We start from the raw sequence: 24,157 nt of genomic DNA on the forward strand, positions 1-24,157 counted from the left end.
TACCGTTTTGTGTAGCACAAAGACACAGCACAAAATAAGGGTGGATTTATTGTCACAAGCAGTTTAACAAGGAGTTATGGCGTTATTCGTTGTTTAAATATGGAAAAACACGGGATATTTCGTTTCATTTCCAAAGCCGGGTAATCTTTCCATCATCTATCGAGCGTTTCCGATCCATTCGCCCCTTGCTGCATTGGAGTGTGCTGCCGTATTGCATGCTTTTCAACTCAATTAAGCCCATTGGCACACACACACGGCCCATTTGCGCCACCGTACGTTTCCATTCGCCCGCAGTACAGAATGGCGGCGGCAGCAGCAGCAGCAGCTGCACTGGAAGCATAATTTCGCACGCGTGTTTACACACGGAACAAAAAACAAAGAAGTTATTTATTTTAATTTCCCATACCGGGTACCGCTTAATTAAATGCGACACATGTTCGCGGGGCCGGCAGCATTAACCCCCGTGCCCGCCGCGCGGCAACACTCCTGCGCTGCAAGGATAACACAAAGTCCGCGTCGAGTGGTGCGCCGCAGCAATGCGATCGATTCGTACTCTCGCGCTCATTTGCAGACATTGTGGTGTCCGGCGGTGTCGCGTTCGGTTTGCCAGCGATTCCAAAAGCAGTCAAAACAAAACCAGCGACAGCGACACACACACTACCAGCACAGCGGACAGCGAGAGGGCAACATGGGTGGCTGCTGAGCATTTAAAGATATTTGAAAATTGAACGTTCCGCTTTCCTTTGCCACTCCCCGCGCTGGCTGTGCGCTGCTGATTGCTTTTAAATTACCCAGCATTTACATGACAATTTGTTTTTGTTCACCCGCAGGTGACAGGGCGAAACAGGTGAAGGGGCTCCAGGTTGCAACGCACTGCAACACTATTGCTGGGCGGCACACACGTTGCTGCGGCTTTTCGTTGGCCGCGGCGTACAAATTTGCATAATGAAAACATTTATAATTGCAACTACATATCACACAGACACACACACACACACACTTGATAAGTTATAATCAACCACCACGGGACCGATAGGGCGGATATTTTAACCACACAACGCCCATTCGAGCTGCCAACTGTCAATTGATTCGGGCGCGGGTTTGGGTTTTGTTTTGTTTGTCACTCTTTTAGCAAAGTCAGCCATACCAATGAAATGGAAATTTGAGCGAATTAAAGTCAAACGAAACAAAAAGCCTACCAATGCCCGGTGCCTTTCCCTCCTGTCTCTCACCGAAAAGTGTCTATTGAATCGCACAGCAACAAAGCACGACCGAAGGTCGCCCGGATATGGATGTGCCATGCGATGTGGTTTGTTTTAGCAAAGCGTGCCATTTCCGACAATTCCGCAGTCCGGAATAAACAACACTGCTAATACCCGGCCAGCTTGCTGCTTTAATGCCGTATTTCAATGTCAGCTCGCCTGCAGGAAACCAAATCACACACACACACACACACTAGAGCACCCTCCGAACGATGCGACGCAAGGTGTTAATATGTAGTTTCACTATCCTTGAAAACGATCCTTTTGCGCGCGCGCTCGAGAAACGATACAGGCGGGTTTGTGGCTGTGTTGTTCGCCTATCGAGTGCTGGCAGTTAGGGTGGTGGTTGTGGTACATAAATTGCATCACGGCACGCTATGCTCCTACCGCACAACGGCACTACGTGTACCGGGCTTAAGATGCAGCGTGTCGCCCAGAGGGGTAGACATACATCGCCCGGAAGATAAAGAGCAAGGATAAGTGATACTGCCACATTTACCTGCCCGCTAAGCTGCATTGCGTAATTAACATGAAGCGGGAGGAGTGGAAAGCGAGAGGGTTGGTGGAAGAGAGATTTTGTTCTTCTTTTTTGTGTTTCGGAGTCATAGCGCCGCGCGTCCGCGCGTGTGTATGCTACGGCATACAAATGAGAAACAATTAGCGCACACTTCGTTGGTCACCTCATTGAATTGCACTTAAACACACGCTAACGAGGACCGTTTTGTTGTCAACAATGTTGTATGAGTGTTGTTGGTGTGTGTGTGTGTGTAAGTGCTGTAGAAAAGCATAATTATCCACGGTGTGTTTTCGCCTACTACGAATGGCTGTTAAAGGAATATTTATGCTTTAATAGGGCCTTTCTTAGCTTGCCGAGCATTATTGTACTTTTTATTGATATTTACTGGCATTTACCGTTTAAGTCGTATTTTTGAAAGCATGGTGCACTGCTAGAGCATATTTAATGTGTACAATCGGGTCCAACCGCTTGTTTCATCCAGCACGAAAGCAAATTATTCGTCTGCATTAAAACTCCTGCCCAATTTTCCCAAGCAGGCAACAGCAAACATCGCTCTCCCACTCCGCTTATTCTGCTGACCCGGTTCGGGTAACGCTTCGGCGTATGATCAAATATTCTCTTTGCCTTAATTAATGATCCGCATTTTCCGCTCGGACTTTTCCTTCCTAATGAAGTTGTTCAGTTCGGTGTGATAAATAAATAAGCGAAACAAAATTACTCAAATCAGTATTCGTGCCGGGGCGGCCCGGGAGCAATTGGTCTAAAAAAAGAAGAAAAATAAGAAGAAGAACAAGCGAAGGGGCTCGTCCCTGGGTGCGATTCGATCGATACCAGGAACATTAACCTTAATAGTTCGTTCGGGACGACCATTTCCGCAGCGTGGCATTTTACCGGCGGCAAAAGCTGTGTAGCCGAGCTGTGTAGCGAGTCAAGCGACGAGCCCTCGGCAGTGGCCAGCGTCCTCTCCGGCCACACCGGTCACGCTCATCACACGACCTGACCCTGTGTGTGTGTGTGTGTGTGTGTAATACGATTCGCGGCTGAAGGTCAATCATTGGGACCGGCGACCGGGAGAGCGTTTACGGCACGCGGGGCTCGCCCGCCAACCGGTCGCGGCATCCAACCGTAATTAAAACCAACATTACCCATTGCGCACACCTGCTGCGAGGCGGAAGGGAAGCAAACAAAAAAGGGACCGGGCGACTTTGCTCCGCCACAGCTTCCCCCACGCGTGCAACCCGTCAAACCTGTCCGCCTGTACCCGGCGAAAGGTACTTTATCGTCCGGTGGCAATTAGTTTTACCACACTCCGGGGCTGCCACCGTCCGGCGGCCCGGGCACGTAATCACTTACAATATTGGCGAGTTTTTTCGGTCATTTAATCCTCCGCAACCGAGGACGCCTGAGAAGGACGGGGCTCTACAAACGGGGTGGAGCGGCCTGCAACACACGGTGGCGAGTAATGAAAACGATTGCCTTCCGGGTCGATTGTCCCCGGCGGGAGGAGTTCCAGAGAGAGGGAGAGAGAGAGCGAGAGAGTAATAGTGGTAATAAATTCGATTTGCTGACACACACACACGCCGGTGGTGCTAACGCGAGAAGCAGACGGAACTCTCAGGTCCTTGTGGTTGGTGAATTAAAAGAAAACTCTGTAATTGAACTATTACACTTTCAGCTCAGCAGTGTCTTTGTGTTTTTTGTGTCTCTTTGTCGAGCCAATCTACTCCGTCGGGAAAGCATTTGATTGCCCAAAAAGTTGTCTCGGAGCGGGACAAGCCGCACACACGACGCTAATTAATAGCGTTCAGTTAGTTGCAGAAATTCATTACCTTGCAGCAACTTCGCATAAAACTTGACCCCTTAACTGGATGAACGGGAGTAGCATAGGGGCCGTTAAGTCCTCAAGGTCGGGAAACGCAATGAAAGGAATGCATTTAGGATAACTTCAAAAAAAGCGCCCACAAACTACTCTGTCCATGCCTGTCGATGGCCATCGCGCATAAACTGTTTGATGGGTAAAATAAATTTAAAAAAACTGGTTCGCTCCATCGTTATGATAGTGTTTCGCGCACATTGAAATAAAAACGGACGGAAAGCGCAAAGCACAATTGGAAAATGTCACTCGCCGGTGCACATTAAAACTTATGGAAAGTGAAAAGCCTGCCCCGCGGCAATGGTTGCGAAAATGGCTCAGCGCCACAGCGGTTTCACAACAATCTAGGTTAAACCATGCCTTCCCTCCGCCTTTCCCTCAGATTCCACCGTTCCACTGTGTGAGGCGAGTGTATAGCCCACACAACGACGGCGTCGTTTTTACTCTCGCCCTCACCCCAAGCTTACTCGCGAAACTAACGACTTCTTCTCCAGTCTCCCGGTCCTCGCACCCGAGATCCTCGCGTTCGCGCCACCGGGCACCGTGTTTCGCTCGCTTCAGCGTCGTTATGCAGCATAAACATAAAACCCCCCCTCTTCTTCCCCACATTCAACCACATCCAACGCCGCATTCCCAGGTTGCGGCGCAGACGATGGTTTCCATGGCAGATCATTATCACTAGCAGAATGGCACCGCCGGGGAGCAGCGTAACCGAATTAAACAGCGAGCAAAGGAAAAACTTTCAATACCGAGGAGAGGCATTTTTTATCGCCCAACGCCGCCCCGTGCTGCCTGCCTGCTCTGCCCTTCCCCCCTGCGCCTGTGTGCTAGTGAAAAGCTTCAAACTTCAGCGTTCATCGTAGCGTGAGCTTTTCAACTCATTTTATTTAGGCCGAGGGGGTAAACAACAGCAGCGTGGCCGAGGAAGTGCGAAGAAACGGAAGCGCGAGGCAAACTGTATAGGTCGTAAAAAATGATATAAATTTTGTTGTAAAAAATTAATGCCCTCCTCTGCCTGCCTGTATCGCCCTCGTTGATGGTTACAATCCCTCCTTCAACCAAGCATCGCCCGTGTTCCGGTATGCTGTTCTGCTCCGCTTCCAGCAAGGGAGAGTTTAAAGCGCTTCCACTTGATATGCCCAGCCTCACCATGCTTCACTGCATGCGGGAGAGTAAGGGAGAAAGAAGGAGAGAAAATACCTCCTCTGGTTGGTTGTGGAAAACCAACTCATGCTGCGTATGGAGCACAGCAGCACGGGAAAATGGGTAAAGGACGAGCCTTTTCTTCACTGTTTTTCCCAGATCTGCATATTCCACGATATCAATTAAAGCAACAATAACACGAACGAAAACAAGAGTGTAACAGTGTCGAAGCAGCACGCTGCAGGAAACAATAACATCATCGCGGGGGCCATCAGCGTCGTGGTTTGGAGAAGTCGACGGCAGCAATCGCTACGTTATGGGGCATTCGCAGAAGGCGCCGCCGTTCTGCAATTCGTGGTAAAGACAAATATTTCTCCTGCCACCACCAATTCTCATTCGAGGCATGCATCAATTAGCTATTTTGCTATAAAGTTTGGTTACCAAACACCATTGGGTGGGTGTGTAGAAAATCATCTTGACGACTCAAAGTAACATTAGCTTCGGTTATTCGCTTAATGGATCGCTTTACTAATACTAATACATGAAAGACACATAATTTTATTGTAGGATTGATGACACTCAAATATGCAATATTTTTTAACACGTAAACTCCACCAAATTAATTAGGAAACACCGCCGAAACTTCCCTCCAATACGATACAATCACAAACTTTTAGTTTCAATCGAGAAAAGGTATTGCTTTTCTTCGCAAAATTTCATCCCACCGCTGCAGCTCCCGTGGGTGCTTCTTCCATTCCCTGGACACGAGCGAAGGTCAAACACCCAGCTGCGGACCGAGGAGGTGGAAAAACCTACCCAGTATAATTGGAAGTAGTGATTTCTTCACCGCCATCAAGAGCGAGAGCATTGGTGGGAACGGTAAGGCCAGCAGCGAGTAAATCGAGTTTTTCCGCATCGTTTCCTACCTGTCCTGGCAAACGGGGGGAAGGGTGTAGGGAGTGAGTGGAGATGGAGAGTTTTATTACTAAGGTTTTTGCTTTCTCCTCGGGCCCCGGTCCCCGAGTTCTTCGCAAGAGCCATTGCTGTGAGCGAAATGAACACAGCGGTCTTGGCTCGGTTTTCTTTGCCTCAGCATTTGGGCTTTCTTCCTTACCCGGCTTTCATGGGGGCACATCATCTCACAGGAAAACTCATCTCATCTGTGTGTGTATGTGGTGGAAAAGATGCCCCAGAAAGGCTACAAAAATAATTGGAAGCAAAAACGGGCCCGCTAGTTCCATTTTGACCAGCGTGCGGGCGCGGCGCACGCCTCTCTTTAGGGACATTGGTTGACCCCTGGCTGGCCACCAAAAGAGGCCGCGTCCAATGAGGGAAAGTGGAACGGCCTCTCCGTTCCGTTTCCTAATTACCGAAAGCTCAATTAAGAGTGGGTGCGCTGCTGCGAGTGGCGAAAAGCGCAAGAAACATCATAACAAACTCACGCAGTCCTACGTGGTCATGCTGTTGATGTGGGTAAGGCGTCCTCTGCCTCTTTGCTGCTTCCGTTCGCAGACGGCGAGCGAGAGAAGGAGATAGAGAGAGAGAGAGAGAGAGAGAGAGAGAGAGAGAGAGAAAGACTCCCACAGCAGTGTCCTACAAGGTGTGAAAGCAAAAGAAACGAAACGAAACGAAACCCTTGATGAACCTTCCTCAAACCGCCGGCGGAGATTGACCGGTGGCACTGAAAATGAATTTATTTAGTCCGGCCCAGGCACGGCCGCGGCCAGAAGAGTGTGACCCACACACTTGCAAGATTTGGGCACGCAAATGGGAAATGTTTTCTCGTTTACCGGATGACTTATAACGGGGGCCCCCACCGTGTGCCGAGAGCACCGAAAGCCCCTGTACAGCTGCTGGATGTTAATTCGGGCAAAAACGCTGAGTGGTCGTCGGTACACAGCAACTACCGAAAAAAAGAGCCGCACACGGCAACATAGAAAGAAATGAGACAAGTTTTCTTTTGGTCACAGGCAAAGAAGGACCATATTTTTACGAGCCGGATACGCTCTCGGTCCCAAGCACGGTGACGCACGGGGACGGGAGTTTTAAGGAAAGGACAAATATTCTTTCGCCGTAGCTTGAGCCTTCGAAATTGTACAACAGTGCGACTTTTCGTCTGCAACGAAAATGGGAAAAGCGAACGGAAAAATTAAAACACCTAGCTCACTCCCAAAGGCTCACTCCCTCCCTCCTTTCTGCCACTGCGCTTCAGCTGGGCGTGCCGGAGTGAGAGAGTGTTTTTTTCTTCATTTGGCCCTTTTTTTCTTCTTTGGCTTAGTCTGCCCACTCGGGATCGGCAGTACAACACACACACACACACACACACACACACACACACACACACACACACACACACACACGTTTGAGGCGAAAAACTCTGCAGTAAATCAATATTTCAGGCAGCTTCATTTTTTATCCGCCCGTAGTAGTAAATATCGAGGCCACACATGTGGCCGTTGTAACCGAGCCGCGTTTCACAGCATCAGCACGACAGAGCGATATCATCGCCACACAGCAGCGGTCGCTCGTGCCCCACCACGTTGCCACGCTGTGGTGTTGTGTGCTAGTGTTACTGCCTCGCTGCCCGGCTGATGATGCGGCAGCATGCCAAGCCGAAAAGTCGGGCGTTCGATAGCGCTGCCCGACGGGTGTCCGTCCGTGTGTAAGTTTGGTGCAGGAAATTTATGACTCCTCGAAGGATAATCAACTTTTCTCGTCAGAAACAAAGCAAAACAAAAAAAAAACAAAAATCAGATGGACCTTTATTTGAGGGAAAGCATTTGCCAAAGCCGAAAAGGCAAAACAGTTGGAATGATGCTGGGGACTTGTCCAGCCGGGTCCAAGGGAGAGGCAAGAGGAACGACGCAATTTGTATTTGTACAGGCCTGCCTAAACCAACTGCATATTAGATGAGAAGGTGTGGCTCGGGCATGTGCATGAGCTTCCTTCACAGTGTTCCGTGTAGTCACGATCGAACCAACGATCGTGCTGCTCCATTGCAGAAGAGTTAAACGTTTCGTATTGCTTAAGCAAATTATTCATTTTATCTAGTAATTGTTAACGATAAACAAGATAAAAATGTGATTTTGCACTAGGAATACGCGAATAGCTATTTTATTGATTGCATATGGTTTGTGTTTGCACAGACAAAGTACGGTTGCATTAAGCTAAAACGTATTTCTTGCTTGAAATGGTACATTGAAATATAGCTTCTTCTTATTATTATCATTATTATTATTGATTGGCGCAGTGCTAACTACAAAACTGATGAAACCCCCAATATAACATTAGCTAATTGTAGCATTTAGCATACGACGAATACTAAACCAAACCATAGCCAAACCATACCGGGAGGGATCTGCTTTTCTGCTTTCTGTTTGTATCCTAAACTTACATCGTTCTCTACTCATCACACTAATCACACTAATAGTCAGATCGAATACGAATAAAAACCCAAGATTAGTTTCCAGCTCAGCAACTGTGCCCCTATCCCCAACATTGGAACCTCATTGCAGGACGATAAATCACACAAAACCTTTCACTCCCGGGACCGCAATATTTGATCACTTCATCAAATAGTACCATCATGTACGATTCTTTCTCTCACTTTTCCCCGCAGTGTTTCGAAGCAATTCTCCCGGATACTGCGAAATAAAGCTAGTCATGCATCTTAATAGCATAAACCCTAGTGTACTAATGTTACCCTAGAGACACTGGGGAGTGATTTGTTTTCCAGCTGTATTTTTGCGGCAGCTTACAGCCGATCCTAATTTACTTCCACGATGCAATGCATTTACTTATTCAACACAATTCATAGCTCCGTTGAGAACGACCGGTTGTTAGGTGGTTGTACCCTTTTAAAAGTAGCCAGGAGTTTACCGCGCAGGTAATTTAGAAGGAATACAATTCAAATATCCACCGATGGTCCAATTGTGTGGAATCCACAGGTGAACGGTGTTCTGGCGAAATCTCCAACCAGCCACCAATGTGAACTCTTCTCACTTAAGCCGCCCCACTCAGGTGACCACGGATAGCTGTGCACACTCATTACGGTCTCGACAAACGTGGAGTGATACACGAAAAGCTTGCGTGTGGTTCGTTTTTGCGGCCCGGGGACAAGTCCGGGAACTAAAATAGTCTGCCGGGAAAATGGAAATGCTGGCCCGCAGCCAGCACAGAATGCACCACGGGGCACACAGAGCAGCAAACCTCCCGCCTGCGGGCAAAGGATAATCAGAAACACACAAAAACAGATATTCAATCCCACTCTGCGTGCTGTGGGATGTGTCGCTTGTGACGGTGCGGGGCTTAAGCTCGGCATTCTCGCGGTAGCTTCAACTGCCGTTGACGTCACATCTACGTGGAGCGATACCTATATCGCCCGTGCACAATTGCAACCCGAACTCGAATGCTATTAGCCATAGGAGATCAACTGTAGTTATGGCGCAGTGGGTGGGGTTGTGGGGAGCGAAGGGAGAAACGGTTGTGTCCTTCAGACAACCAAACGACCAAAATGCGTCGATCCCGTGGCGCTCTTCGATCGACTGCGGTTGTGCGGGGAAGCAGTTGGACCGAGGATTTCCAGCTGTGTATGTGTGTGTGTGTGTCCTAGTTATGCACCAACCGAACCCCCTCTCCCACCTCTCCTCATCCTCCACTTTCACAGCTTGGCCCGGTTCGCCCGCTGCGTACCTGGCTCGGCTAATGCAGGATGTATTTATTCTTCCTATCATCGGCCTTCATTTGCATAAATGACAAACAGTACCGCATCCCCTCGAACATGAATCCCCGGCCCAGCACACATTCAGACACACATTCCCGCAAGCCTTCCGATGGCGTTGCATTCGATCGTGCGAATTGCAAGCGCACTGCGGGCGGAGCAAACAATCGACACATCCGGCACGAGGCTCGGGGCTCGGATGCGGCGGTAACTTGTTCCCGGAAAGAAATTAGGAAAGTTCGGATTGTCATAGCGTTCGTATTTTAGAGGGGGATCGTGTTCGCGTAGTGCTGGAAGCAGCGGCACCCTCGGCCTCGATGTGACAGGATATGTTTGCCAATGTTCTCACCAATGTTCTCGGCTGTTCGCGCCGGCTGACAGCTCAGTGGACAGGGATGACACGATTTGCCGTATGGTTCTCGCACAAGCACATACACATACATGCGGAGACAGCACGCGGTAATCCGTGACCTACTTCGAGCCGGCCCGCAACGGTCAGCCAGCATCGGTGGCTTACGGGCTGAACAACGTCAAGTCGGGACTTTGCACGACTAATGATCTCGGAGGGAGTAATCCGGATGGGATTGATTGTTCCCATTTGTTCCTTTTTTATCTCGCTCTTTCCCTCTCTCTCTCTCTATCCGAGGCAAGGCGAGCTTCTTGTTGCCGGATTGTTATGACAGCAAACTAATCGAGTTGATTGAAAGGAGCGGTATTTGATAATTAACAGCAGCCATTACCTTCGGGCGCTTAGTTGATGAAGTCGTTACTGAAGCTTTCAATCCGGTTAGTTCGATCGGGGTTCGAGATCGAGCACGCCTCAGTGCTGCTAGTATTTTTGTTTTTTTCTATTCAAAACCAGGTCTTGCTGTGCTATTCAAACGCTGTAGAATGACCATCAGACGCACAAAAACTAGTTTTAATTACTTTATTGCCAAATGAATTGACACATCACTTGGCAAACGTCAGCAAACACATCCAACGCTCCCGAGCTTTGCTGGCTTGTCCATCACGTTGGATGGCAAAAAATCACCCCCAACTGGGCAGGAAATCAAGTCTCTCTTTGATGCCTTTGATGGGACCGACCATTGGCACAGCAGATCCATGCGCTGCTGCTTTTCATGCGTGTTGATCGGACCGACTGGAGCAGAAACAACGAAAAAAACGTAAATCTACCCACAAAAGCAGCGACGGATTTTCCTCTTTTTTTCCACGTCGTCTAAAATCATCAAACGATGCCCGACAGCTCGCGTTTCCGGGAATTTGGCAATCCCGTGGTGTGGCTGAGCCGCCGGAACGATTTCACAACCGTCATCGCAGCCGACCGAACCGATCCGACCAGACAGGCCGAGGAATGCCGCCCACAGATGAAGATGAACACGCCGGAAACATAATCATCGTTCAGGATGGGGGGGGGGGGGGGTTGGGATGATTTCGGCGAAAATTCTCTCCCTCCACCGCGGAATGGATGGCGCCATAACTTGATACACACAAAAAAAAACAACCCCAACATACATACATGAAATCAGCGCATGAAGGGGGGAAAAAACGTTATTCCTCGCAGCAGGATACTCTCCGTCAAACTGGGGACGGTAGTATGAGCGCTGTTGGGAGAAATATCACACCAAAACTCGATCGCCGTTCGTGAGCGGGCGTGGCAGAAAGCGGGAGGATTTTAATTCCGCAATACGCATGAAAATGGCACAACTTTTATTGCCCTTATCCGTGTGTATGTGTTCTGTTTTTTTTTTTTTATTATTTTGTCATTTTATTACGCTTCTCTCGCCCGCACTGTAAGGTGCGCCCGGCTGGGCCACACTCTTGTGCATGGCGTTACCCACAACGAGTTCGCATCTTAAAACTCGGGCAAGAAACAATTCTGATGGAAAAGAATGTGGCGACAGAGAGTGGTTGTGTGTTGAGGGGAGGTGGGGGTTGGGCGCAGGGACACACCGTTTCAAACGCAACCAAGCCTCTGGTACGATTGGGTACGCTGTTTCATGGTGCGTATTTGCAAGTAAATTGCACGAATGTCCTTGCACGCAGCATATGTGCTGGCGAGAGTGTCCTTGGATGTATTTTTTGCTCATAAAAGCACCGTTTGTAGCACCCAGTGGCTTGCTATTTGCAAGCACACACACACACACACACACATAGTCTAGCTTTTTGCTGCTCGCCGGGTTTCTCTTGTGCACATTTTCCATGCGGCACTTCCAAGAACTATTGAGCAGTCTGTACTTTAGAGGTTTAAAGATCTTATTTAATAAGAATAGATCGAACTAAACGCACACTACATTTTCTAAATAAATATTTGAAAGCTTCTCCCGTGCGGTAAGGATCAAGCAATTTTAAACAAACAAGATTTAAAAAATGGACTTTATTGTTTGATGATAAAAACATTGCACTGTATGTTGTGTTAAAGCCTATCGAATAAACAGCGTAACATTCTACATCCCACTGAACAACATGACAACCATGAAGCGTGATTTATGCATCACCACCAGTGCCAAACGACCAAAGCATCAGCACAAGGGCAGGTAGTGTTGCAGCAACATGGCTCAATACTGGATTGGGTAGGAATTAAGCTCACAATCCGACCGTGCCGTGTCACAGGACGTTGCTGCAATCACACCGAAATCGTGTTTTCTGCAGCTAGCGAAGCAATTCGTTAATGTCAAACAAGGCTTCCTTTTAAAATGTGTTGTGTGCTGTCGGCGCATTTTTGCTGCGGCGAGTGACAAAAACAAACCCGAGCGACAACAGGCACTGCAACACACCGGACCTCGGCAAATGTCAAAGCAGACAAAACTTGACGAGGCCACGCGCGGCGGCAAACGTGGACTCGTCCGCGTTTGGTACACAGAAATGAAAAAATCCCTGTCCCGTTTTCCACACTTTTCCACAACCGGGGACCAGGGAAAACAAACAGCACGGTGAGGCCGGAGAAAACAATCCTTCACCATAATTTTACGGCCACGAGAAGCTTTTCTTTCTGCCGTGCATCCCATCTCCCACTCTGATTGTCCCACTTCTTCCAGTCCGTTTGTGCTATTGTTGGACATGTGTGTGTGGTTCTGTGTTCTGTGTTGTGTGTGTGTGCTGTGTATCCCGGGCGAACCTTTCGTCCTCCGTCGCTCGCATCCGTCGCTCGCTCGGAAGGATTCGGGCTACATTATGCATAAAACGTACCATAAATGAAGAATGATATTTGCTTTCTCTTGTCTCGTCTTTTTTGTTTGGCCAGTGGTGGGTTGGTTGGTTGGTTGGCAAGTACCGCTTTTCCCACAGTACGGAGTGTGTGTGTGTGTGTGTGTGGTGCAAAAGTTGACTTTGTTTTTCATCATGTCGTGTCGTCGGCTGGATGATGCTTCCGGAGCAGGCGAACAAAAGACGGGCGAAGAATGAAAGCGGACGGGCGTTTCTTCCCGAGCCCGACTGCGTGGGATTGGACGGCGCCTTGTAGAAACCTTTCCGGCTCTCCGGCCCTAACAGTCCCACCTTCCACAAGACGCTAGCGTAGCCCCGGAACAAGTTGTGTTATCCGTTTTAGGGCAGTGGAGAGGGGAAAGGATGGCTGACCGGTTCGATTGAGAGATTGGGAAAACTGTTACGAAGCGAAACGCTGACCAAATGACCTGACCGACTTTTGCAAGCAGAACATCTTCCAAGGGAGTCTGTGTGACAAATTTGCCGCGGACGTTGAAGTGCCTCAAATTCTAAAGAAATAGATCCGTTTTTTGTGCATAAAAATGGACAATACTGCACTTGTTTCATGATTTATATTATACTGTATTTAGTTTGCATATTTTGAAGAGTTTTCTTTTTTGGACACTGTGTCTGACCGTTCGATATTCTTCTAAAAGTACATTATAATGTTTTTATCCGGGTTTGAATGGGTGTACTCAACTTACTGCTAAAAATATACTTCATCGACGACCAAACCAACTCCCCTTGTTGAGTTCATACTCTGCGTTTGACACGACCGGATACTTATCAGCCGTTACTGACAAACAAACAAAAAAGAAGCTGTCTGTGTGCGGATGTGGATTTAAAATAATTAATGAACCCTCGAGTAGATTATACAAAAAAAACCTGCCAGTGAACAAACAAAACGTCAAAAGCTTCCGTATCCCACGTATCCCTCTGGGGTGTGCATCGATGAGATCCGTGCGGTGGGGAGATAGGATACCGATGCACAAAGGATATAAATGTAAATGTTTGATTTAAGCTTTCACGTGCACAGAGTGAGCGAACGAACGAGCACTGGACAAAAATGCAGCCTCGCAGATAAACTCGTTAGAATATTAATTAAATCGACTTGTAGAGACTTCCTGTTTGCGTAAGGGCAGTGTGCACACGATGATACACGATAAGGCCAATCACTCTGAAATAAGTTGGAGAAACTGGCAGGAAAGTGAATCAATGTTTTCCCCTTTGCACCGTCGAGGTTGAGCTGAGTGTAAGGTAATGCTTTCAATTGGGGGAAAAATACACTGCGATCCATCCGACTGCAAACAGTGCTTCGTAGACACGGGAAAAACTACTCTACACTGTTTGAGTAGTATCATAGACCTCATAAAATTACATTAAGTTAGTAAGATGTATAATTCCAATAATTCCGGGAACTCTTAACACTAATATAATGGTCGTTCAAGATTGCTTTAATTTGCGTGAACAAGTTGATAGTACCATCAACTTGAAAACTTGTAAATGCAATGTGATAGTGTGTGCAGTAAATTTAAATTTCCCTTTGAACATGCTTCCGTACACAATGAAGTGTAAACAATTTCTAACCATTGATTCTGATTGAACGTCAACTCTTTCGCTATCGTTTCGATTGAAGTCCCAACATGCTAGGGCAGCACTAGACGATAGTCCACAACGATGACACTCATTAAACCTATAGCACTTCAAAACGATAGTGGATCACAGTTACGAAATAATAAAAAAAAACCTTTCATCATGTAAAAATAGAATGTTTTAATAGTTTTGCAAGTGCTACGTTAGTCCTCTATCGACCCTGAGGCATTGAGAATGTACGGGGCGATTAGAGGGCTTTTTCTCTCCTACGCCATCTGCACTCTGAGCCTGATCTACCAGATAGATTAAAAAGCCGGTTATTGCAAGTACAAGCATAGGTATGTCTGTGTTAATCTGGATCTCTCCCATTCGATAAGTACCTCCCCGCATGCCGGGTGCTAGACGACGTTCAAACAGCGAAGCATAGGCGCAATAGCGTCACTGGCAGCCGTACCATACCCGTGAAAGTCAGCAAAGTTCGTTATGTGAAAATCTATCAAATTTAATTGATACAATTAACAAACGGCAAGCACCCCGGTAGAGGTTGACAGGCGGCCTATCCGGCAGCATAGAGATACATCGGTTTGCTGATCCAACCCAAGCCGAGTGCACCCAACACACACATACACCTCGTGTGCACGTCCTTTTCCACTCGGTCGATATGAGCATGAGCTCGGCGCAACCCGGGGCATCCCACGGCCTTCTCCGTCGGGTTATATTTTGCTTCGATCCGAACAATTTGTCCTTGTGTGAGAGAGACGGAGCGCAACCGAGAGACGCGTCATGTTTCCTGCCAAGGTCGGACAGGTGCGAAAAGCAAACTAATTCACCCGGCACCGAACGGACTTTCTCGTGTATGCTCGCCAGTGTGTTAGATGCGAAACGAGCGAGAAGGAGAGAGAGTGGACAGGAGGAGGTAGAAGAGAAGAGCAATGAAATTAAATTTCATTTTGCTAATTGATGATTTCATATTCGAATAATGAACCGACCAAGAACACCGGGTGTCCCTGTGCCGAGCGAAAGGTCGATATGGGACATGCCAGAGACCTGCGGCACCTACGGTGTGATGTGAAAGTTTTATGAACCGTGAGAACACCCAGTGTGTGTGTGTGTGTGTGTGTGTGTGTGTGTGTGTGTGTGTGTGTATGTTTGTGGCGGCCCTTTACTCGATTGACACTCTCACCCAACGCTATGTTAATATGAGCCCCGTATGTATGTGTATGTGCGTGTGTGTGTCTACATGATCCTGGCTCTGCGGGGCAGACCGGTTACAAGCATGTGTAACGGTTGACGGTCCGTTGGGGGCGTTTGTGCTTCCATTGTCTAACGAGTGACAAAACCGCACAAAAGGTTTAACCGACCAGCTTATGCCGTCGTTGGGATGCTTTCGATGTCTACACCTGTACCGTCGGAGCGGGGCGTTTACTAAACGGCACGGCACACGGTGAGTGTGTCTAGAGCAAAGCAACCGCAAAGGCAGGAAACCGTTCTCGAATGAGCCTTTCCGGGCGTTAAACGCTGTGCTCTGAGCTGAGGAAGGGGCGCGATACTTTTGGTTTGGAATTATTTTCGTGGTTTTGAACATCCATCTTTAGAAGGAGTTGTAAGGGAAGTAAGCTTTACAACAATCGTCTAGCTAAAGAGGAAGCAACATCAAACCAGATTAAATCATACTTTGGTGAACAAGCTTCACATCAAGATGTGCATGTCATTTTAAAGCTAGATCGTGCTATACCGTCCGTTTAAAGATGCAGTTGATTTCATATTCCATCATCTGCAGTCGCTGGCACAGTTATACAACAATGCATCGTTAATCAGCTAAACAACAAAGTCAGCCCACTATTACTCGATTTGAATTCCGAGAGCGAAAACTCACACAATCATTCGTTTCACAGGTCGTATTTACGACACCTACAGTCATACATATGTTGTTGTGCAGTCTCTAATGCAGGGGAGTTCTCAGTGGCGTCGTAAGAATCGTACAATGCAATCAATATGATTAAATTAAAAGACTTGTTAAACGAAATAAGACAAAGCTGTTAAGAAAAAAACACTGCAATATCAATTCATTTATTTTATTTTATTTTCCATGCTATTTGAATACATCGCCAGCGGCTTCCCCGTCCACAACCGCTAACCCTGCTAAATCTATCAAAAGTATAAACATTTTAAAGCGTCTGTCAAACTACATTCAGCCCTTCCCTTCATTCTACCATCAGTAGCAGTAAGCAACACATCCATAGCGAGAGAGAGAGTGAGTTCGCGTTTCGAAACCGCGCAAATTCGGGGTGATTAGCAGTGATACGTGATCGACAAGGCCAAAGTGTATCATTAAACGTCAAATTGGTTCCCATTACCTTTTCGGTCGTATAATCTCCCCTTTCTCCCAAAAACAAACGACCAACAGCATCCGGCAGCAAACATATTGCGTAAGTTAAGCCTGCGGCCGACAGACAGCATCAACTGAGCCCCATATAGGTGCCATAAGGGGTGAACAGCGAGGAAAAGAGAGGGAAGCGAAACGCTACGACCCTTACCCGTGCGCGATCGTAGATCGTAAATCATAATCTAATAATCGTAGCAAATCAACGTAATACCGGCTGTGGGATTTAACCGTCCGGCCCGCGCCGAAAGGGTACGCGATGGCCGCATTTGTGTTAACAATAAACAATAAAATAATGCTACCGGAGCGTACGAATTGAAGAGCATAACCGCACACCACGACAGTCTATTGGTAAATGCAGATTATTTATAAAGTATAAGCACATACACCGACTGGGCTTCATTCCATAGGGTATGCTAAACTCTTCACGTGATGCTCTGTTTCCCGTGTGCTTGTGTCTTTGTGTGATAATTTAAGCTCTCATTCCGCAGACTGCTGGACTTACATCTCCAGCTAATTGCCAAACTCCACGGTACACGGTACACTCAAGGGTAGTAGTATCCAAGGGAAATGTGTTTACACTTGCAGTGTTAAACGCTTTCCAACCGCAACATCAATATTGGCCTAAAGACGGGCCCGACAGCTACATTGGATGATGCCAGTTCTGAAACGGGGGAAAAAGTAAAACGAACGTTGCCCTTCACATTGACGATGTGTGCGAGCAGCGGCGGCAAATACACGGAGGGCACATAAATTAGCCACATCAACCGATATCCGCTTAGCGAATTAAGTCGTTCGCCGAGCTTCAAACGTGTGCAGTGTGATGCCAGCTTTGCTGGCCGCGGCTGAATACGCGGCTGGCAAATGTTTGCAAATCCTTAGCAAGTAATTAAATGTAAATCAAATGAGCAGTCTTGTGTTTCGCTCTTGAAATGTGGTGTGCTAATTGGCAGTCGATCTTATGCGAGTGAGATAGAGAGTGCATATATGCTGTAGACTTCATTAGTAAAAGCAGCTTTGCTTTCTTTACTGATGATACTTATCGTTTATTAGCTCTCACAAATGAATGAAATATTCAAGATATGTTGATATTCAAGAGATATTTACAGCAAAAAGTGGTAATAATGTTCAATACGTGGATGATTGTGATACAAGCACTAGAATATTGTTCACAATTATTCCGGGAATCAACATTAAACGTTCAGTATCATGTGACAACTTTCCAAGGACGTTTCCAATATCACAATCGATGGATGGATGAACCTGCATCGAGACCTGGGCAAAAAAGCCACCCAAACAGCTGTATTAGCTGCACGACACGTTACTAAGTAAACACTAGCCGCTGTCGGCCTCCCACAGCACCCTTCCCTACACTTCTTCCTTCATCCACTGTTTGGAGTAGCTTCGAAATATGTCCTAAGCCCTCCAGGCTATTATTGGATCATTACCGGGCTCGACCATGAACCGAGTTGGCAGGAAGTGTGTCGGGGTGAGTCGGTGGGGCGGCTGATGCTCTTCCTTACGTCCTCTCCCAGCCCCAGCGACCGAGCCTACCACACTCCCCCCTCCCTGCAGCACTAATCGGGCCACCATCATTATGCATTAATAAATAACTGCCCACTTTGGTGGAATAATCTCCGTTAGGGGCGCTTCGTTAAACTAATTAAATGGCATTTGAGTGGCAGCGGCAGTGATCGGTTTGATCGTGCCTCCCACAACCGAACCTGGAGGGGGGGTCTGGAAATCGGCAGGATACTGCTGCAGCAGCCGCGCGTGTACCACCGTTCGGCATTGTGTGCAGCATCATGTTCATGTTCAGTGGGCTTTCTCTCCGCAGCCATTGTGCGTCCAGTGTCGTGTCGATATAATCGGATTCTACCGATAGGCTCGTTATCTTGTTACGCGGTGTTGTGCGGCGTACGTGTGATTGAAAGCGATCGAGCGGCTGTGCGGCATAGTTTGTTGCGAATTCGCTGTAAACATGCTTATGCAATGGTGAGTTCGACTTTGTTCGAAGCTCAAATTTAAGACAATCCAAAGCTCACTTCAGTCGAGAGGGAACAAACACGCCCCAGAGGGAAGAAATAAATATTAGCGTAAGTGTTTACTTATTGATTATTATGAAACCATAGATGAAGAAATGAATATCCAATTTATATAGCCTTTCTTCCAGCCACCTTTTTTCTAATCTTTTTGCCATTTTTGCATTTTTTTATAATCGGATTAGATGAACTAAAGCCGAAATTAGTAAGAATTCCGCTTCGGAAGGTATTACGGCAGCCATCATTAGGAGGGAGAGAAAACAGTAAAACAATTTCCCGTGGTCAATGAGTACTTCAGATACACCATCGAAGGCTGAAAGCTCATCAGCGAGAACGGGGCTCAAATCTACGACGACTATGATGATAAAGCTATTTTCTGCCAATTCTGCAACTTTCGCAAAAAAAGAAAAAAATGACTCAAGAGCGTTGCGACAACTGTGTGCGAAAGAGGATGATTTCGGAAAAGGTTGCACACACACACATACACACGGGTAAACACACTCAGTGCACATGGTGGACGTAAATGGGAATGCTATTTTTATCTATTAGAAGCATGAATTATTGATGAAACATGCTGATAATCTTTCTCCCGGCCCCGGCATTGCCCCGTTTGCAGTCCGGCGAGACCCGCGCCATCTGCCATCCGTCCACACAACGGCTTTTTGAGGGACTGCGGATACCAGTGACAGTGTAGCATGAAATATTTATCAGTTCTTATAATTGAGTGTCGGTGTGATTCCGTTCCGAAAAAAAACAGTGAAGCGCGAAAGACGGGAACGAAGTGGATCCGTCGAAACTTCCGTCGAAACACCACACCTCACCTCACATGTTGGTTGGCCCTGGGACGACAGGGAATCCCGGTCACCGAACCAGCATCGCGGGAATCATTTTGACGTCACACGTCTCTGTGATATTTGCCGTAGCTGCCGGTTGGTTTATCGGAGTGTGTATGTGGATGGCATTTTCCACGCTACTTTGCATCGGACGAGCGCAACCTGACGAGTCCCTGCCCACACTCATACTATTCGCGTGAAAAACGGTAGAGCGAATCCTTCCGTTTTCAATTAGGACTGTGACATTTGTTTCGACGTTTCTTGTGCGCTCATGTGTGTGTGTGTGTGTGTGTGTGTGTGTGTAGTGCTTTTTGGAACAGGATTGCGTTATGACAAACGCTTCTGATCGGATTGTGGTTTGCTGGAAGGATTATCTTGCAAAGCGGTTGAAGGATTCATAGCAATCCGAGCACAACGCGCTTCACGGTATTATGGCCAGCGTGGGATAAGTGAAATAAGTTTTAGGATAGCTGAAATAAGTTTGCTGATCCAGCTATACAGCCGCTAGATGCTTCAACGCAAGAAAAAGCACATGCGAACAGACTTAAAAGGACAACACTGCAAAGCGTATTGCATACTTTGAGGCGTATTACTTCGAATAAAGTGCAAATATATTATTACTACTTATCATTAACCCTCATATTCTCTACTAAATTATAATTATAATCGCTTTCTCACAAACCCGATGATATCCCACCTCACGGAGGTAACTTTATTATTCTCTTTTAAACAGCTCTCTTTCACCAACTGCACCTTATATTTAGGGCGAAATCCCCTAATCCCGCTTCATAGCGAACCAAACGCAACCAAACCACCATAAACCCGTCGCCCTCGTGTGCTCGCGATTGGTTTGGGGACAGAAATGAAAGCATCATAAAATATGAATGAAATTGACGTGCCAGTGCGAAAAAGGTGTTAATTAAATAAACTTTCATCTTCGTTTCTTGCCGTTTCGAGTTGCTTGGGGTTAGCCTGGCTTAGCAAGAGGGCAAGGCATATTACGCACCATTTTATGTTTACACCCCATTACACCAGACGATCCGCGGGCCCGACATCGGCCGACACCGTCTCGTGGCACAGTTGGGGTTGAATGCCGGCCGCAGAACGGATTCGATTTTCCGTTAAGAAACTCCCGGAGTACGGTTACGGATATTGATCCGCAAAACAAGTCCCAGCTCTTAGATAAGCCGTCGACTCGGAACGAATGCAGCAAAGCAAGTTCTCTTCCACCTCAAGAATCGGTGGCCGGGGTAGAGCATACAAGCAGCTGGCAAAAGTTCTGCCAGCGAGAGTAAACAGGGAAAACTTTAATAAGGAATTTAATTAAAAGAAAACAACACCCGGGCACACAGTGCGCAGAACCAGGGCACGATTATCCCACGGCGTGGTTAGGACGGTGGGGGGGGGGGGGGGAAACTTCTGCACGCCTGTCAAGCCTGAAGAGCCAACAAACATGGGCCGGAATAATTCAACTCGCCATAAACGGAATGCCACGGCACGGGTCTGGCAGCCGAATTATTGTCCTGTCCGTTCCGATCGTAAAGTCGCCGGAAGGAGAATTATGGCCGATAAATTAGGACCACCGGGTTCCGGCATGGCGCATGGACGTGCGGAGAAGGCGACGGGGGGGGGGGGTCCCTAAATACTGATGACTTGCTCCTTTTTCGGTCACATTTCGGATCGGTCGAAACCGGTACGAATGATTATGCAGCGGCACGAAGCTTGGGTTTCGTTGTGAGTGTTGAGCGCTTCCGAAAAGGGCATCCGTGAGCTTAATTCAAATCACTCGTGCGAGCAGAAAGTTAATGCTGATGCTGAAAATCAATCAACGGTTTACATTGTAACCAATGTGACTTTTAAACCGGATAAACATTTCGGCAAGACTTTTGGCAGGTTTTGGGTTACTTCCACTGAAAGGGCAAGGATCACGATGCTCGATGTCCTTTTTGTTGCATACTATGTTTTATTGATGTTTGTGTTATTAAGACACATTTGCAGCATTTAGTTACTGAAAATAGGCTTTAAACCACTGTTGAAATGTGGTCCAAGTATAAACATTAATTCTTTTAAATCTCTAAAGTACCTGTAAGTCCCAACAATGACTCATCGCATGAAAAAACCTCATCTGAAGCTAAGTCGGCAAACAGTTCCAAACATTGGAATGTTTCGAGATGTATTTATATTCCATCGTAATCCACACTTTCATCTCGGAGTTCTTAAAAAGACGTACGATCCAAACAAGCATCCTTCCGAGGCATTGAAACATTTTCGACGCCCAGAGGTAGATTAGCATTTCTGCACATTAGTCGCTCAAGCTGTTTTGTTGGAGTATTACGAGGAAAGAAAGCTCCGTTCCGATGCCCAAACCCTTGCCTGCCAGGCCACGGAAGCTCCCATGCGAACACCGAGAACTGCCAAATAATGGAACAGCGGCTTTTCAAGAGCACGGATTCGGCGGGTCTTGCTTGTGCCTCGTTTGAAAAGAAGCTGATAGGGAATTAGAAATTTCGTGATGCTGTGTGCCGTGCGCTCTAATCCGGCCCGAGAGGGTAAGAACGATTGGCCTGAACAAAATCAGCGCGTTTTAATCCCGCGCTGTAATTACTATCATCACCAATCCGTACCTCGGACGATTTGGCAGCGGGCGTGTTGTGCCGAGCCAATTCCATTTCCGCCGGAACGCACGATTGACTATGAATATTAAACTTCAGCCGTCGAAGAGGAAGCAAAAAAAAAGCCAACCCTCATCGCCGCAAAATGGCCACCGAGCTCCGTTTGCCCCATCTCATGCTTGGTTCGTGTACCGGAAGAAGCGCATGGGAAATTTGCCTCGGATTTGGCTTTAAGTTTTCTTAAATTTTATGTGTAAGCTCTAACGCCTTCTTCTGCCATCCTGGGTAGATGTCGCAGTAGTCTGAGCTGGCAGTACGAGAAAAAACGAACCGCATACTAAACCAAACCAACGGCTAATCCACAACTTCTGATATCTTTTACCCTTTTCTTCACATTTTTCCGGTTTTCTCTGTAGCGCTCTCCGCCCGTGCCGATGGAGATCCGAGGGCTGCTGATGGGTAGACTGCGGTTAGGACGGCGGATGGTTCCGTTGGGTCTGCTCGGCGTGACCGCGCTGCTACTAATCCTGCCACCCTCCGCGCTGGTGCAGGGCCGGCACCACGAGCTCAACAATGGTGCCGCCATCGGATCGCATCAGCTGTCGGCTGCCGCCGGTGTTGGCCTTTCCTCCCAGTCCGCCCAGTCCGGATCGCTCGCATCCGGTGTGATGTCATCCGTTCCTGCTGCCGGAGCGTCATCCTCCTCCTCGTCGTCGCTGCTGTCATCGTCAGCCGAGGACGACGTGGCGCGCATTACTCTCAGCAAGGACGCAGGTCGGTTGGATGGCGTCCGAAATCGGACCATCATTCTTACATAAATACAGATTCACCCACACACACACAAAGAACACAGATATACAGATCCCTCACCAACAAAAAAAAAAAAACGGGTTCCATCGTCTGACTCCACCTGACAGAGGCAAACACGCCGGGGTCGAGGTGGATTGGTACGGATTGGTCATTTCCGTTCTTCTTCATGTGCGTTTCTTACTCTCCTGCCTTCTCAAACGAGCTTCAGAACGAAAAAAAAACGCGATGGAGAGTAAGAAGCTGTACAGACACTCTAGTTCTCACACACAACTTGCTTACACTGTCCGTCCGTTTGATTCCGCTCTTTCTATGTGTGACTTTCTGGCACCCTTTACTTCGTCACTATTCATTTCATTTCCAATAAACTTTTAATGTGTCCTTCTTTTTTATTCTAAATATCTATAGTAAATGTTCTGTAGCAAGTATCTTGTAGTAGAATTGTATAGAAGTAGATTTTTGTATGAGTTTGCATCATCCCTTCCCAATGGGGTTGACTCCGTTTCAACCAACGCCAAAAAGCTATCGGCATAAAGTATGGTTCCTTGCAAAGGCTTTTATGAAACACGAATGTGTTGAAAGCTTTTGCAAATGGAATTGTTAAAGTCTTTGGTTCCATTCGCTTTTTGTATCCATTTAGTTTGCATGAACAACAGGAAATCAAAATATTGGTAACGACAATCGCTGGCGGGCGTTCCTTTCTAGTCTAATCAAATCATCTACGGTTGTAATGACAAACTTCCAAGTTTGCGTATGACAATGTTTAATGTCTAAGACGCTCAAATGCGACCGATAGAGTATAATTACTAAGGCGGGCAGTAGAAACCAAAATATCTTAAATAATGTCAAGCAAAACAAAAAGAACAATTCCGTTCACTGCTCAAAGAAAGCCCTAACTAACTACCTAACCTTTTCATCGATGACCCTGTACTGACATGGTAAGATATTCTTTATCCTTTAACTCTTCTGCACCCTACGCACTCAATGCAACACACGCACTACTATTACTGCTACTACTCTCGCACTCACGAGCACCTACTTGCACTCAAGCCGGCACTCAATGTACTAGCGAAACACGTCGCATCTAAGCACTCACAAGGAAGCACACATTTGCAAATAGCACCTATCGGAACAGCTTTGAATGTGCCAGCACAGCATTGAACAG

General features: G+C 47.2%; 1 protein-coding gene across 2 annotated transcripts in view; it reads left to right on the forward strand.

Annotated features, from left to right (window-relative positions):
• The window catches only part of LOC120947699 (acetylcholinesterase), a 57,981-nt gene that overhangs the window by 29,017 nt on the left and 4,807 nt on the right, over window positions 1-24,157 (forward strand). For both annotated transcript variants that reach the window (XM_040363279.2, XM_049607353.1), the window contains exon 3: window positions 22,602-22,959. In XM_040363279.2, the coding sequence (XP_040219213.1) occupies window positions 22,620-22,959 (340 nt within the window). In that variant the 5' untranslated portion in view covers window positions 22,602-22,619. The remainder of the gene's footprint in view (window positions 1-22,601; window positions 22,960-24,157) is intronic.

This window comes from Anopheles coluzzii, chromosome 2 (genome assembly GCF_943734685.1).
Source record: "Anopheles coluzzii chromosome 2, AcolN3, whole genome shotgun sequence".
Lineage (NCBI taxonomy): Eukaryota > Metazoa > Arthropoda > Insecta > Diptera > Culicidae > Anopheles > Anopheles coluzzii.